Genomic DNA, 15,000 nt, shown 5'->3' with positions numbered 1-15,000 from the left:
ACATTCGCCCTCAGGAATTCACTTGAAGCCTTACTTATTAACCTCTTACTTTGAAACAAAAAAGGTAAGTAGTCTTGGGCGTCTATGGAATAACCTCTACTATGGTCTACTGATATGAAAGGTTAAAATTTGTTTCGTTCAATCGGCTACAAAGTTGATATTTGAGCACATGATAGGCAATTTTCTTTCTTATCACAATGTCTGGAAAACGAAAAAAGTTCATGACTAAATATTCCAATCTTTGTTAACCGTGAAAACCTGCGGTTAAACCACCAGAAGGGGACTGTTTAAGCTTCTTTCTTTCATTTCCAAGGTAACTCTTTTTAAGGAGGCGTAATAAAAAAATAAAGTTATAAATAAAGTGTCAACTGTATTTGACACAGGGGCACTGATTAGAAATCAAATATCTTACATTTCTTTTAACTAGTAGCATACATCAGCAATGTTATAAATACACTAGTCTACAGCATATTACATAGTTACAACTTCATGACAAATGTTTTGATGGTTAATAAATAATACTATTTTCTATTTTTTCGATTTAGTGCCGGGTATTCGTCACTGAGCCAATTTCTCGAACTTGTAAATTAAACGCTAGTGTTGACAACAAAAATGTGAAATGATTCAGGGCTTGTCAACACTAGCGACCCCAGCAATAGCGCGAGCAACATACACCAACCTTGTTGTTAATGGACGTTTTTCAGTATTTCACTTGAAAGAAAACCAGCATTTTAAACATTTCGTTTTCATCGCCATCATCATCTTCCTAACATAACACTCTAGCTCAGTTTTGGGCCATTCAAATTTAGTCAAAGCAGATAGCAGTGATAACCAAAATGAATCTCATTCTTACTTAGAACGTACGTAATGTTCCGTATGCTTAGGCGTACGTATATGGAAAGCCATAACTTTCTTATGTAATCTTCATTCTTTTGGTCCTGACGTTTTGGAGTTTTGTCATAGTGTACTGTGGCAACATTATAATGTGGTGTGGTTCTGTCATTATGGGATGAGGTTCTGTCATTATGTGGTGAGGTTCTGTCATTATGTGGTGAGGTTTTGTGATTATGTGGTGAGCTTCTGTCATTATGGGATGAGGTTTTGTCATTATGTGGTGAGGTTCTGTCATTATGTGGTGAGGTTTTGTCATTATGTGGTGAGGTTCTGTCATTATGGGATGAGGTTTTGTCATTATGTGGTGAGGTTCTGTCATTATGGGATGAGGTTTTGTCATTATGTGGTGAGATTCTGTCATTATGTGGTGAGGTTTTGTCAATACGTAACGAGGTTTGCTGATTACCAATCTCGACCCCAGAGCTCTTCTCTTGACTGAGGGAGAGAAGAGCTCTGGGGAACAATCAAAAGCGTCTCTAATTGGTGCAGCCATGTTAGCACGTGGAGTGAGCAGGCGCCGTAAGGTTCAAATCGCCAATTTTTGGCCATAAGAACCTTACGGCGCATGTTCTCCTACACAGAGTTTCCCAGAGCCTTGGGTCAATCCCAGGCTCTGGTAACGAGAATGTGCTGATTACGTGTTGTGTTTCCCATCATGATGTGTTGGGATCTTCATTTGACGTGCTGTGTTTATAATCACATACAGAGAGAAACTCGACATAAAAAAAAACCTCGCCACATAAAATGCAAACACAGCGCGTCAAAAAAAGACCTCGTCACGTCATGACGGAGACACAAAACGTAACCATCACACCTCGTCACATAATGACAAAACCTCCACTACATAATGACAAAACCACACCACACGACAAAACTTTAAGACCAAAAGAATAAAGATTACGTAAGAAAGTTAAGGCTACATACACCCCCAGAAAACTTCAATATGTATAGAGTGTCTTCACGTGACGTCACGGCGGCCATGTTGGTGTCCCCAACTAACCCTCTGGAAATTGAGCTCTATTATCATGCAACGCTTTCCTTTGTTTTGGTGGAAAAACAAGGTTACTGATCACGTGAGTGAAAACACTATATAATCGGATTATACACTTCGAAGGGGATTCACCACATCTATCACTGCTGCGTATCATCGTCTTCATCATCACAGCCAGCCTTCTCTTCGTAAATGAGTGAAAACAACTGATAAACAAGAGTTCATACGGAGGTATTCCTCTCGCCAGATCCTTGAAACCGCACGCCCACGCTGCGTGCTTTTTGCAAACTGTATATATAATCGTTTTACAGTTTCATCACCTTTGACGTTTAGTGAGCGTAGTCACCACAACCGAATGCGAAAAACTCTGTCGCACTCTCAACGACTGAATGAATTTACGTGGTTGAAAAATCAAGGCTTTGAAAGCGCGTTTGTAATAATCGTTCAAACAACCATAGCAAACTGGATTCAACGCGTTCGGCAGCCACACAAGCAAGTACAGGAATTCAGATAAAGGTTGCATGTACGGGCCGGTGAACAGCGTTGGGTGAAATTCATACACCAAGTACATCGTTTGGAACGGAAGATAACACAAGACGTAAACAAGAAGGACAGTCATTAACATCCTCAGAAACTTCTTCTCCATCAGTTGACGCTTTAAAAAACCTGACGCATTCATGTTCAATTTGTTCAAGCAAGCAACCGATGATCGCGGGCTTGCACTGGGAGTGGAGCCCAGCGACCAAGACCGCGTGGGCCTGAGCGCTAATGGAATGAGACGGATGTGTTTGAGTGTGGCTGTGATCTTAAGGTAAAGCACAGAAATGATAAGCACGGGAGACAGTGCTTGTACAATGTACATGGTTACCGTGTACACACGTCGGTAGAACGTGTCCGTTTCTGTGTTGTCGGAAAACACGTCGACGCAAAAGAAGCTGTTGGGGTCGTCTGGAAAATTCCTTACTGTCATTGCTCCGTACGAGGGTAAGGAGAATACGAAAGCGATCAGCCACAAGATTGACACGATTAGACGTGTTTCCGATGTTGACGGGCGCGGTACGAGAGGATACACGACGGCGCGAAAACGATCGCAGCCGATAGCTACCAGTGTGTTGGTCGTCACAAAGTTGAACAGCACGACACTGGGTTTGAGAAGTTTGCACATGACTTCTCCCATCATCCAGTTTCCAACGAAGAGTTCTGGCAACAGAAATGGCAGGCAAAGAACTGATCCTATGTCGGACACGGCCAAGTTCATCACCAAACAGTAGGTACTCGTTTGAAGCCGACGGTTGCGTCGAGATATCACACAAACTGCCACATTACCCACCAGAGCAAGAGCGATAATAACCGCATAGATGAAAAAGCGAAATACTTTAAGACCCTGTGGTTCTTCAGAGAACGGTGGTTCATTTCCTAAGGTCTTGGATTCTGAATAGTTTGGAGAATTGTTAGATGTGGCGTTGAGTGTAGATTCCATTATGTTGAAAATCTTTCACTCCCCTTTCCCTGTTTTTTTCGTTTTTTGTCTTTTTTTGATATCTCAGCTCAAAAGAGAATTTTGTTCCAAAATGTCTCTTGTGTCGCAAGTTAACTTGTTATAGCTGAAAAAAGAAGAGGAGAAATACTGGTCAATACGAAGAAGTGGACAAGCTTCATATACATCACCAAGAAAAATTGGCAAAAGTCCACCAACTACATTACAACGCACCTATTATATATATAGTGACTCAACGCGCGATAAATTAACAGGAATGTTAAAACTTTGTGTTGATTTTATTTTTGCAATACGCCTATTTTGGGATGAAAGCCTTTGTTAATTAACTAAAGTCACTCAAGGGGAAATTGAATTGATAGAATTGAAAGGTTGCGATGCACCAAACAAATAGAGCCGCTGATTCAACATTTTTTAGTGGTAAACGCCAAACTGAGGAATTCGTTTTTTTGTCGAGGAAAAACTATAATAACGCGAGAGAGAATTAAATCACTTTGGCGGGCTCGCCAAACTCAAGTTTGAATAGATGGAGAGTATTTCTTAAATATAAATATATTAGTGTCGCATAAATGAGTTTTAATGATTTAAAATGACCTTGGAAAGGAATTAGATAAAAAAGATTTCGGTTGAAATCGCAAAAGAAAAATAAATGAAAATTAATCGTTCCCTGACAAGGAAAACCACAAACACACGAACGTCTTTGACATTTTGTTGGCTGTTTAAAAGCATTCAAACGGCTAACAAAAAATATCGAAAAGTATAATCAAAGGTCTCGGAAAAACAAACTCTTGTTGGCTAACAGCTCTATGGACATCTACAGGAAATAAAGCTTCCATGCAACTCGGTATCCTTACCGTTTTCCCGGAGAGGGTATTCGCTTAGAAGAACGACTTTTGCTCGGTTCTCCATGCATCATTTGAATGGCTCACAAGAAAACTTGAAACCACTGAAAACCCAGTTCCTTTCTTCAATTATTGCTCGCTAAACTGTATCATATTTATTTTCATGCTCCGTACCAAAAGACTCCGATCCATACATTGTCCGTTATAATTGGTTTTTATAAGTTTTAATTACAAATTAAGGAAACTACTAATTAAACGTATCTCCTGGTTAAAGGAATTGAATAAAAGCGGTGAGAGCTCTTGATGAAAACACGAATCAGGGTCTTTTGTGTTCTTCATTCCTTCATAACTGAGGTTTCGAAGTTTGTAGGCTTTGAACTGGGGGGTTTATCGCGCGAAGTTATGATCTAAAATTACTTGGGCACCCACTGAAATAGAGTTCGCTCCCGCACGGTAACACTGAACTGTAATTGTGTTAGAAAGAGTACTGTAGTCCTAAATTAAACTTCTTAACGCCGCGCTTCTTTTTTTTTTTTTTGGGTTATGTTGCCAAATGAAATGAAAGACATCACTTTATGTTTAAAGCGCGCAAATTATTAAGCCAATCAACAGAGAGTGCATAGTCAATGCGGTAGAAACGAATGTCACAAAAACCGCAAATAGACCAATTGTACCCAATTCAAATCTCTCTGGATTAAGATTCTTTGTGTATTACATTATATAACATTTGCATGATAATGTAGCATTCATATGGAAATATTTGGAGCAAATCGTTTTATTTCCAAAGGATCTGAATTGGGTACAACACTGAGTTAGCCGAATTGGTCTATTAAAGAATTACCATCTATAAGATGGCCTATATTATTTTGAGGGAAGATCCGATACGTGACGGGCCATTGATGATTACATATGCAATTCAGCGGAGTGATACGCAAACAACACATAGGTTATTATCTGAATGTGAACCACCCCACAGAGATTTTAATTACCACTACGCGCTTGAAATTAGCAAAAATGTGAATGTCGGTTGAGTAGAAATAATATCCGCGTGAGAGTACGGCGAGAAAAAGAAATGATTTAGTGTAAACTGAAGAGATAAACTTTTCGAAAAACTACACCGTAAATTCCACCAGTCAACACGTGCAAAAGTTAACCTTAAATAGCATTTCATTGGGCATGGAGTCTTCGGTTTGCCGGAATTGCCACGGCGTGTCTCGGAAAGGTAATATATGTGTTTTCAAACGGCACTTGAAATTAGAGATAAATTATACCAATGACAAACTTGACATAACACTATCACATTCAAAGTTTGGGCGCTCTCTTCACATAACACTGTCACTGCTTTTCAAGATCCGTTAGATGACTGGTAAATTTTCCACTGTACCCTCTTCTTTTAAGCAAGCCTACATGCAAGATATTAAGACTTCAAACGTCCTTGTCACATGAAAGCCACTTTAAAACAGTTATTTTATTTAGAGTTACTCCCCTACCCACTCGGCTGTCAAGCGCTGTTCAAAGTGTATCTTCAGTTTTCTTATTTTTTCCTTGCAAGGAAGAAATCTACGAAGTGTGTGGATAGTGTTTTTTGTAAGCCAATCTTCTGCGTAAGAGTGAAATGAAAATATCGATCAGTTGTTTAGCCTTTAGGATCTTGTGTGAGTTAGCGACACTTACAAAATTTAGGTTTTATGTTCTTGAGAGCTTTACTTACTCGGCTTAAAATAAGGGGTTTTTTTTGTTTTATTCAAGGAATTAACTCTCTGCTTGAGGGCTTAATCAGTAGAAGGGCTGCATTTAATCCATCATAGTCTTTGGGTTGTGGCAAGATTTTTTTTATTAACTGCTTATTGGCAAGCGATCAGTTACCGATTTACTCACGTACTGTGATTGTCTGGTAACATCGCAAATTTCGGTTCTACATTGGTTAAAGAAATTCTTATGCCCATCTATTTGTCTTCTACATTGGATAAATAAGAAGCTGGGAGAAGCTGCTCGAAGGCTACTTGATCACAAGCTTTTTTCTCGCCCATTTTCTACGCGGTTAGACAGAGACGCTACTAAAGACACATTAACCACAAAAGCCACAAGGTCGAAAAAGTTGCCTCATCGTTGGTCATTAAGGCAGAGTTTTCGATCAACCTTTCATCTCCCAAGGTTTTAATTAAAAGTGAAAACGTTCTTGCTCTCCAATAATCCTATGTATTCCAGTAATCGCGACATATATAACGCCCATTTTGATATTTTTCTTTATCAGCGCTTAAATGCCCTCTTGTCCTCTAGGCGAAGAAAAAACAAATCAGGTTATGGCCTCAAAGTGTGGTCTGAAAAACGAACGGGATCTTGGTTGGCTAAACTACAGCCGAGTCACGTCTTAGATTGCTTCAAGAATGGACAAGTATTTTGTAGCTGCTCCGGATCTAGCCAAATTTTCGTGACACTAAGAATGCTCAGTAGACTCTACACAAGAAGAAATTCACTCTGATGAATAAAATACAACGATCTTACAGTTCAGCAATGGCAAAGTAAGAAGAGGACCATTATTTACAAACAGCGAGTTTTTTTGTTAATCCTGAACGCTGTGTGAACCAAACTACCTCGAAAATTATGTGACCCACACGCTTCTGAGATCACAGATATTCTTGGGACCTTTTACAGACTGCTTTTAGCTTGATTGTGATAAATTTCTGATGACAGGAAAAGCAAAAACCGCATTTGAAATGTAAAGACCATTGCTGCAATCGTCATAATAGAGTAGGGCAGGATATGGACATTCCACAAGGACATCGACAATCTCCCCGGAAAGGCGCGAACGATCAACACCTTACTCTTTTATTCGACCTCGACTGGCGAGGTGTTTTTTTAAGTCAAAAGGACATTTTTCATGTCATGCTTCTGTCTCCTAATTTTCGATTCAATAACAGACGGCAAATACAAGATTAATGGCAAATTTTACAAAAATGTGATCAATCGAGTTCTTCTCACGCGAGGGAGTTTAACATGAAAACTTGTAAATTCTTCGACAATTAATCCTTTGAGCTCCAGGCTTATGTTGCTGTGTTAAGACTCTTCCCGCACAGAAAAAAGCGTTTTTTTTACTGAAAGGTTAAAAAGCAATAGAATTCTTGAAAAAGTGGCTGAAAAGCAATGACTATAAGTGATCGCCAGAGCCGAAGCGACTTCGCCAGACAATAATGATGGCGGAATTTGACACGAATGCCACTGGAATCGGATTTCACAATAAATAGGATATCGGCTGCTAAAAGGATTATTGCAGACCATAAACGGGATCGCAAAGGACAATTCAGCACTTATGTCCCTTCTGTCAGAAACGCGAGGGTACATTGTGTTCATCCACCCACCAACCAACCCTCGAACGGCACGCTGACAGCGAGGAAAACATCCCGTTCACGCCTAATCTATTCTAGGAAATTATTGCACTTGTGGTAAACAGTTGTAGAGACGTTAGTTTGGAAAATTGCCATAACTGGATTATTCACGCCTTGTGATTTCCGTTTTACAGTATAATGAAGACGTAAGAGGCAAAATAAACAATGGGAAGTAAAAATGACGCCGAGCGTGAATTGAATAATGTACATCTACAGGCTTTCGTCTCTCTGAAATACTAAGACTGTTAACAAACACGACAAGAAGGAAATGAACTGCATCTTGGAAAAAAAAACTTATTTTGAAAGTCTTGCTCGTTAACTCAAAGACACGGTTTTTCCTACAAAAAAAAGACAACTTGTCTTTTTCCTAAACATGAAGGAATGGTCAAAGCACGAGTGAAAGTCATAAATACTACTTTAGAAAGTCTAGCCCAGAAACAAAAAAGATTTTTTCTAGTTTAGAAAAATGTTTCCACCGTGGGAATTAACGAAGAAAGTAAACCGCTTTTAGTACTGGTTCCCATGCTTATCTTCAACTTTATTGGACGCTTACAAAATGACAAAGGTAACACGATTGAAATGTTCAAGGCAGCCACGACCACTTCTTATTGTATATAACAATCTGTGCCTCAACAAAATCAAAGCGATTGACCTCTCTCAGGAAAAGAATGCAGCAGGTCAATAGATTGATCCCAACACGATGAAATGCGCTCGAGGGCATCACAACAGCACAACGCTTAGCACAATTATAGCATACAAAATTGACGGAAATTTTCGACAAAACTCTGCAGCTGTTCGGAAAGACTGTGTTAATCTAAAATTTTCGAAGTAATTATTGAGTGAAATGCTCCCCGGGACTTTCATGTAGTGGCGAAACTAACCTCTTGTCTTTTGCATAGCAAACGCTGGCAAATGTAAAAAAAGACAAATTCGGGTTACAAAGTTCTAATCTTTAAAGTTCTCTGTTCCTTATATTCCAAGCAAAAGGTTCTGAGCAGATACTATTTCCATAGCTTTTAAACACACTTGAAATCCACAGCAAAGATGCAGACACTTTTTTAAACCACAAATAAAAATTGCCATTTGGTGTTCATGTTTAGTGATCTTTCCCCCTTCCACGATTTTAAATTAAAAGAAAGATTTCACGGCTTTTAGATAAATCCATCATTATGGGAAAAAATGTGGTGTGCAAAATGTGCGACACTTGATAAAAAGAACAAGAAAAAGAATTTACAGATGACTTTTAATTTTTGTGATTTACAGGTTAATTTTTCGCAAATGAAAAGTCGTTCCGTACAATTTGCTTAAGTTCATGGGAAAGAAAAACCTAGAAAAAACCGAAGAGCGCCTTTATTTTGGGCTTTGTATTCGCTAATGGCACAGCCGGACATCTTGATGTTTCTCTGTCACCTGAAATGGTGGGAGAGAAATTCTTCCCAAAAGTTAGACAGTGATATATAAAACTATGACTGTACTTTACCTACCAAAGCAAAAGGAGCTGTAATCATTTAGCAGACGCTGGATGATCTGTCTCGCTGTAAAGTGTCAACCATTAAGCGAAAATAATTCTAACCTCGGTAACCGATGCACTGTTTCCTCCACTGAACTTACTGATGCCGTTAAGAAATCTATTTAAAGCGAACAGCGCCTCGATTCTTACATAAAAACCCACTCTAAACGTATTTCCTGAAGATTCGGCCCCGTTATGATGCAAAATCGGTTTCCTTCGCGAAGTCTGGACTGGGGGCGACATTTCCTTCTGACGTGTTAATGAAAATTCTTTGCATTTTCTAGCGCAAGAATGGGAAAAAATGTACACAACCCATGTTCCACCAGATCAGAATAAAATTGAATTGACTTCCTGATTCTGCCTTATTATCCCGCAGAAGGAGCTAAGCTTTTCAACTTAAGTACATTACACTTCATTTCTCCGCAAAATACACATTTCAAGAAGACAGGTGATGGAAGGATAACAAGGACTCCAAGGTTTGTTTTGACTTGCTGACAGATACTTTGATTGCCAAAGCCTCACCGTCAGCCTCTGAAAATTCAGCCGTACACTTTGACAGCTTTAAAGAAGGCGAACTCTTGGATGTAAACGAATAAAGGGGTTAAGTTTCTAAAGAAGCTTGGGCGCTGCGTCGGTGGGGAATGGAACGACGGGAAACAGGTTAATCAACGGAGTCGTTATGGTAAATTGACCACCGTAAAGAAATTCGAAAGCTGAAGTTTCGAGCGTTACTCCTTCGTCAGAGCGGATATTGTAAAAGGAAGCGTCAAGCCTTATAACTGACGTCTCACTCTTCACTTTAATCGAATGAGTTTACCTTTCCTTCCAGTTTCGATTCAGTTAAATTGGCTTTCTCCGACATCTTGCGAACAACAATAGTACAGATGATAAAAAATCAAATGCAAAGGTGGTGAGGCCCCCTGAGAAACCAGAGAGGACTTAACAGAAAACTAAGGCGGCCGGTTTCGCTATCTTTTGCTCAGGAAACCAAAGACATTTGCTTTACTTATAGACGTCAGGATTGTTTTTAAAGAAATTGGAATGTCTTGTTGTCTTCCGACAAACTTAAACGTTGTGAAATGTTGACAAAATTTCATTTAGAAATAAGCGCGGCACACCGTTCTCAAAGACAGGAGGCTAAAGAAGAAAAAACAAGTACTATGTGGTAAATTCATTTCACAGTGTCTGTCCCAGCGCTAGAAACTTGATTCATCCATGAGCAACGCTAGATTTAGGCTCATATTCTTGAAAACAGAAAAGAAGCCGGTGAAAACTAAACAACATCGCCGAGCCGCTGAGGTTTCCAGACAACGTAAAAACTCGAAAATCGTCTAGCCACTGCGTATGGTGTAACACCAGACTTTCGTATGCAATAACACCGAATATGCCGGCCCACGCATTTCGACCGGAGAATTGCTTAGCAACAAGGAAGCACCCTAGTAAAGCTATGATCTTCGCAGTTATGGACGCCATTTAGCAATTCATTGCGTAGAAGCCTGAAAAGTTCAGGACTTCAAGAGGGTTTGAACCGGTGACCTCGCGATACCAGGGCGACGCTCTAACCAACTGAGCTATGAAGCCAATGACGTTGGGAGCTGGTCATTTGTGGGTTCTAATTTACCCGTGAGGAATGAATCAATTAACGAAATGATATATGAAATGAATCATGTACTGAACTGCGGTGACCTCGCGATACCAGGGCGACGCTCTAACCAACTGAGCTATGAAGCCAATGACGTTGGGAGCTGGTCATTTGTGGGTTCTAATTTACCCGTGAGGAATGAATCAATTAACGAAATGATATATGAAATGAATCATGTACTGAACTGCGGATATGAAATCAAGTAAAGCTATGATCCTCGCAGTTATGATTCATTTCATATATCATTTCTTTCATGGAAGCAATCTGTTGTGAGTGCCAGTAAAATTGGGTTCTACCTTAATTGAGCAAGTTGCGCATGACTTTACGCAGACCTGTTTTTACGGAATTTCACATTCTCTTAGGTTTATGCATTTATCGTTTGCAGTTACAGAATAAGTTGTCTGTTATTTCAAGAGGGATAGGCTTTCTCAGTTAACGTTCCCGTTAACTTAACTATCACGATGTTTGCCAGGATTTCAGAAACTGAATCTCCAAAACCACTCCCCCAAAAAGACCTTCATTTTAAACATACTGAAGAACACAAAACCACCATCACCTGACGAAAAATTAACCACCCTCTCAGGCGCCGAAAAAAATTTAACTTGTCACAACTATTGTAGTTTCAAGATTTCGTGCATGAAGGTCAGCACATGCGCGTTGGCGATCTTTACTTTAATTAACCTCGCTGCGAATTTGTTCGTCAACAACGTCGGAAAAACGCGGCAAAATGGAAATAACCGTTGACTAATTGCAATTTTTGTTTTGAACCGACGCCATCTTCGTTGTCAAAACACGAAGCATCATCGAAATACCGGCGGGATTCGAGAAAATGGTTTCAGCTCTTCATCTAAAATGTCCCAGAACGTCGGCTTATGAATAGCATGTAAGAAAGTGAAGTATTTATTTAAGGAAGGTAGTAGTACATGCAGTGTAATTGTGCAGAAGCACTAACAAACCTGTAGCCTTCGTGAAAAAAAATCTAAAAATACTTACAATACAATCTAAAATTCTAAGAGCCTATAAAAATATAGATAAAAAAAGCTAAAATAACATAAGAACATCAATAAAAAATTAAGGACAAAAGGAGCTATACGATTTTTCTCCTCTAAAAAGCAATTTTACACTTTTCTTCTTAAAAGAACTGGTCATTTATGAATTTTAGTTGGTATGTTAATTGGGAGGCTACAGCCTCGGACAAAATTAATTGTTGAAACACTTTGCAATACCTTGCCCTCCCACAACGTTGTTTTGCCAATTAAGGAATGGGTTCAGAAACTCGCGGGAGGGTACGCCGCGGAAGCTTCAGATCTATATATTCGTGTACTGTCCCAAGGAATTTTGACACAGACTGTAGCTTTTGTCAGCGCAAATACATGTACGCGCCCGCACAATATAAAGAAACTGGACTGCGATGCAAAAACTCACCTGCATCTATTACATGTGTACACTCCCTAAAGAGGTTTTTCCACTGGTCTGTCATTATTATTTTCGTTTCTTTGTCTGCCGTATTGAATGATCACAGGTTTTCCTTTGAAGATATAGCCGTTCACAAGGTTCAACGCAGCCGTTGCCGAAGGGATATCTGAAATTCGGGAAAATACAGCGTCATATGATTTAACTACGCAATAACGGATTTAACGCCCCTCTCGGAGTAAGCGCGTGAGTAACACGCGAGAGCGTTTCTTTTTACATAGGGGCTAGGATGCTTGTTACCTTCAATCGCAAAGAGTCAACCAAGTAGAAGGACAATGATACTTGGGACAAAATCCTATTGTCGCCAAGGAACCCTTTATTAAATGGTGCTCTCGCAGTTTAGAAAGCTTCTTGCAATAGAAAGGGCTTTAAGAGAAATATCGCGATACTTAAATTAAGAAATAGAAAACATGTACCGTGTATCTATCGAGTTATAGAAACACGAGTGAAAGTTTGGGAGAACGAGAAATGTTGTGGGAACACGAGCCACAGGCGAGTGTTTCCACAGCTTTTTCGAGTTCTCCCAAACTTTCACGAGTGTTTGTATAACTCGATACAAACACGGAGTACATGTTTTCTATTTCTTTTAGAAAACAACGCGACGAGAAAAAAGAAAACAACTTGTTAACTCTAATTATCAAAATGTAAATTCTCTTTGCTCGCACCATCACTACGTCAACAGGTCGTGCTAGTTCTGTCTCCATCGAGTTATAGAAAAACGGTTTTTTACCAATCAGTGCGCGTATTTTCTAAAGACCGTTTTCTAAAGCACAATATCACTTGCTCAAATTAGCATTTCCTTTTATTAACAATAACACGAGGATATTTTACATTTGGCACCTGCAATCCATTCTACCCTCGCTTTGCACGCCTTGCTAAACTGACAAAAAAACACGGTCCCATCCACATAAGCGAGTTTAAGCAAAGACGACGGCTAAGGCAACGATAACGCAACAAAGCAAGAATCAGTATTATAACTGATTAAAAAAAAACGAGAAATAATCGTGCTGCACGAATTTCCATAAAAAAAACCGTGAATCACCAAATACAGGTTATAATTAGTTCCCCCGTCTTGCACAAGGTGGACAAGATGGAATAACCGCGAAATACTTGCGATGGCGCGCTAAGTTATATTTTGGAGTGATGCTTTTGTTGACTTTGTCAACTCCCTATTAACGCGTCTTGAAATTTCATCCTTTTTGCATCTCGGCAAAAACCGTGCGGTGCATTTTCATCCTAAAACGTTTTCAAATTGTTTTGACCTGATCCACATTAAGACCCCTGAAGACGACGTAAACAGCAGGTTTGGCAATTCCTCCGAGGTTTTATAATTATTCAAGTCTTCGTTTTCCACCCTAGGCTTTTAGGAAAGGTCATGAAAACTGTTAAGTTTCATCAATAGTTAATTGTTCTGAAGCTAAAAATAGTAAGGCTGATTGCATGGGGAAGGAATATTTGATATATATTCACTACATTTATTTCGAAAAGCATCAGGGTTTTACTTAACAATTATTCGCCGAAGGCGAAGTGATTATCGATGAATATTCACCGATAATGACTGAGCCTGAGGCGAATAATTGTTTTAGTATAAATACACAGGTGATTATTTCAAAAAAGAGAAAAGAAAAACATTTCAACGCGAAATCATCTTCACTTACAGTGGCAAAACGACTACTGGCAGCCATTTTGTCTGTCGAAGTGATTATCGGCTGATAATCCGAGAGAGCGAGCCAATGAGAGCGCACGATTCTGTATAATCACCTGTGTATTTAAACTAAAAGCAATTATGACTACGGTAAGCGGTATGCTCTTAACTTAAGCTGCCGACGAAATAACAACAACAACTTGACAACACATCTCACCTGGCAAAGTGACAAACGCTTGCCCGTTCATCTTTCCTTTCATTAATCTGAAAATGATTCTAGAACCTGATTTACCCTGAAATCTTATGAAGAGTGACACTAAGTCAGCCTCTGTTGTCTTGTGATGAAGGTTCTTGATGAACAAGACCTGCAAAAAAAAAGTTCAGCTAAGTGATTTTGAGCGGTGTCAATTAGGAAGAATATCTTGCCTGGATTTCTAGGATTTTTTTCTTTTTCGAAAAGTGGCAGAATTTGGATTCAACATGTGAGACTAAGCAAATTCCCTTCTCCGATATGCGGATGACACAACGGCAGTTCTTTCGGATCTAAATTCGGCTCAATATTTATTTCAGCAGCTTGAGCTTTTTAAATCGCTAAGCGGCCTAGAGATTAACAACTCAAAAACTGAAGGCTTTTGGATTGGTTCTCTTAAAGGAAACGGCATAAAACCACTTGGAATAAAATGGCCAAGTGAACTAATAAAAGCCTTAGGCGTTTTCTTCACTTATGATCAGAGGCTACTCTATGAAAAGAACCTCCAAGATAAAATTGATAGTATGAAGAAGCTTACCAATATTTGGCCTTCTAGAGGGCTCTCTGTTTATGGGAAAGTAGCTATAATTAAATCCCAGCTGATTTCTAAATTGGTCGTCAACACGTCATCATTACTACCAACCCCTTCCCATGTTATCAAGAAAGTGAATCATATAATTTATAATTTCTTATGGAATGGAAAAGACAAGGTGACGAGGCTGTCCGTCATCAATAATTACGAAGCAGGTGGTGTAAAAATGATAGATATAGATCCTATGCAAAAATGGCTGCCTTTAAATTATTCTTTTGTTCATATTCAAATAGCCCAACTAACCTCGTTTTTGAGACAAAAATTCTAAAGAATTTGTTCT

At 39.2% G+C, this 15,000-nt stretch overlaps 1 protein-coding gene across 2 annotated transcripts in view; it reads right to left on the bottom strand.

The window, feature by feature from the left end:
* Positions 1–1,049: 1,049 nt before the first annotated feature.
* The window catches only part of LOC138016051 (RNA-binding protein 41-like), a 24,512-nt gene continuing 10,561 nt past the window's right edge, over positions 1,050–15,000 (bottom strand). The window contains exons 7-9 of one of the 2 annotated variants that reach the window (XM_068863210.1): positions 14,096–14,243; positions 12,186–12,342; positions 3,353–3,489 (exon numbers count right to left, since the gene is read on the bottom strand). In XM_068863210.1, coding sequence (XP_068719311.1) covers positions 12,212–12,342; positions 14,096–14,243 — 279 coding nt within the window. In that variant the 3' untranslated portion in view covers positions 3,353–3,489; positions 12,186–12,211. Of the gene's footprint in view, positions 3,490–9,092; positions 9,418–12,185; positions 12,343–14,095; positions 14,244–15,000 lie in introns of those variants that run through there. The other variant, XM_068863211.1, reaches the window with a different exon arrangement.

This window comes from Montipora capricornis, chromosome 9 (assembly GCF_036669925.1).
Source record: "Montipora capricornis isolate CH-2021 chromosome 9, ASM3666992v2, whole genome shotgun sequence".
Classification (NCBI taxonomy): Eukaryota; Metazoa; Cnidaria; class Anthozoa; order Scleractinia; family Acroporidae; genus Montipora; species Montipora capricornis.
This window is presented reverse-complemented; position numbering and strand designations above follow the sequence as displayed.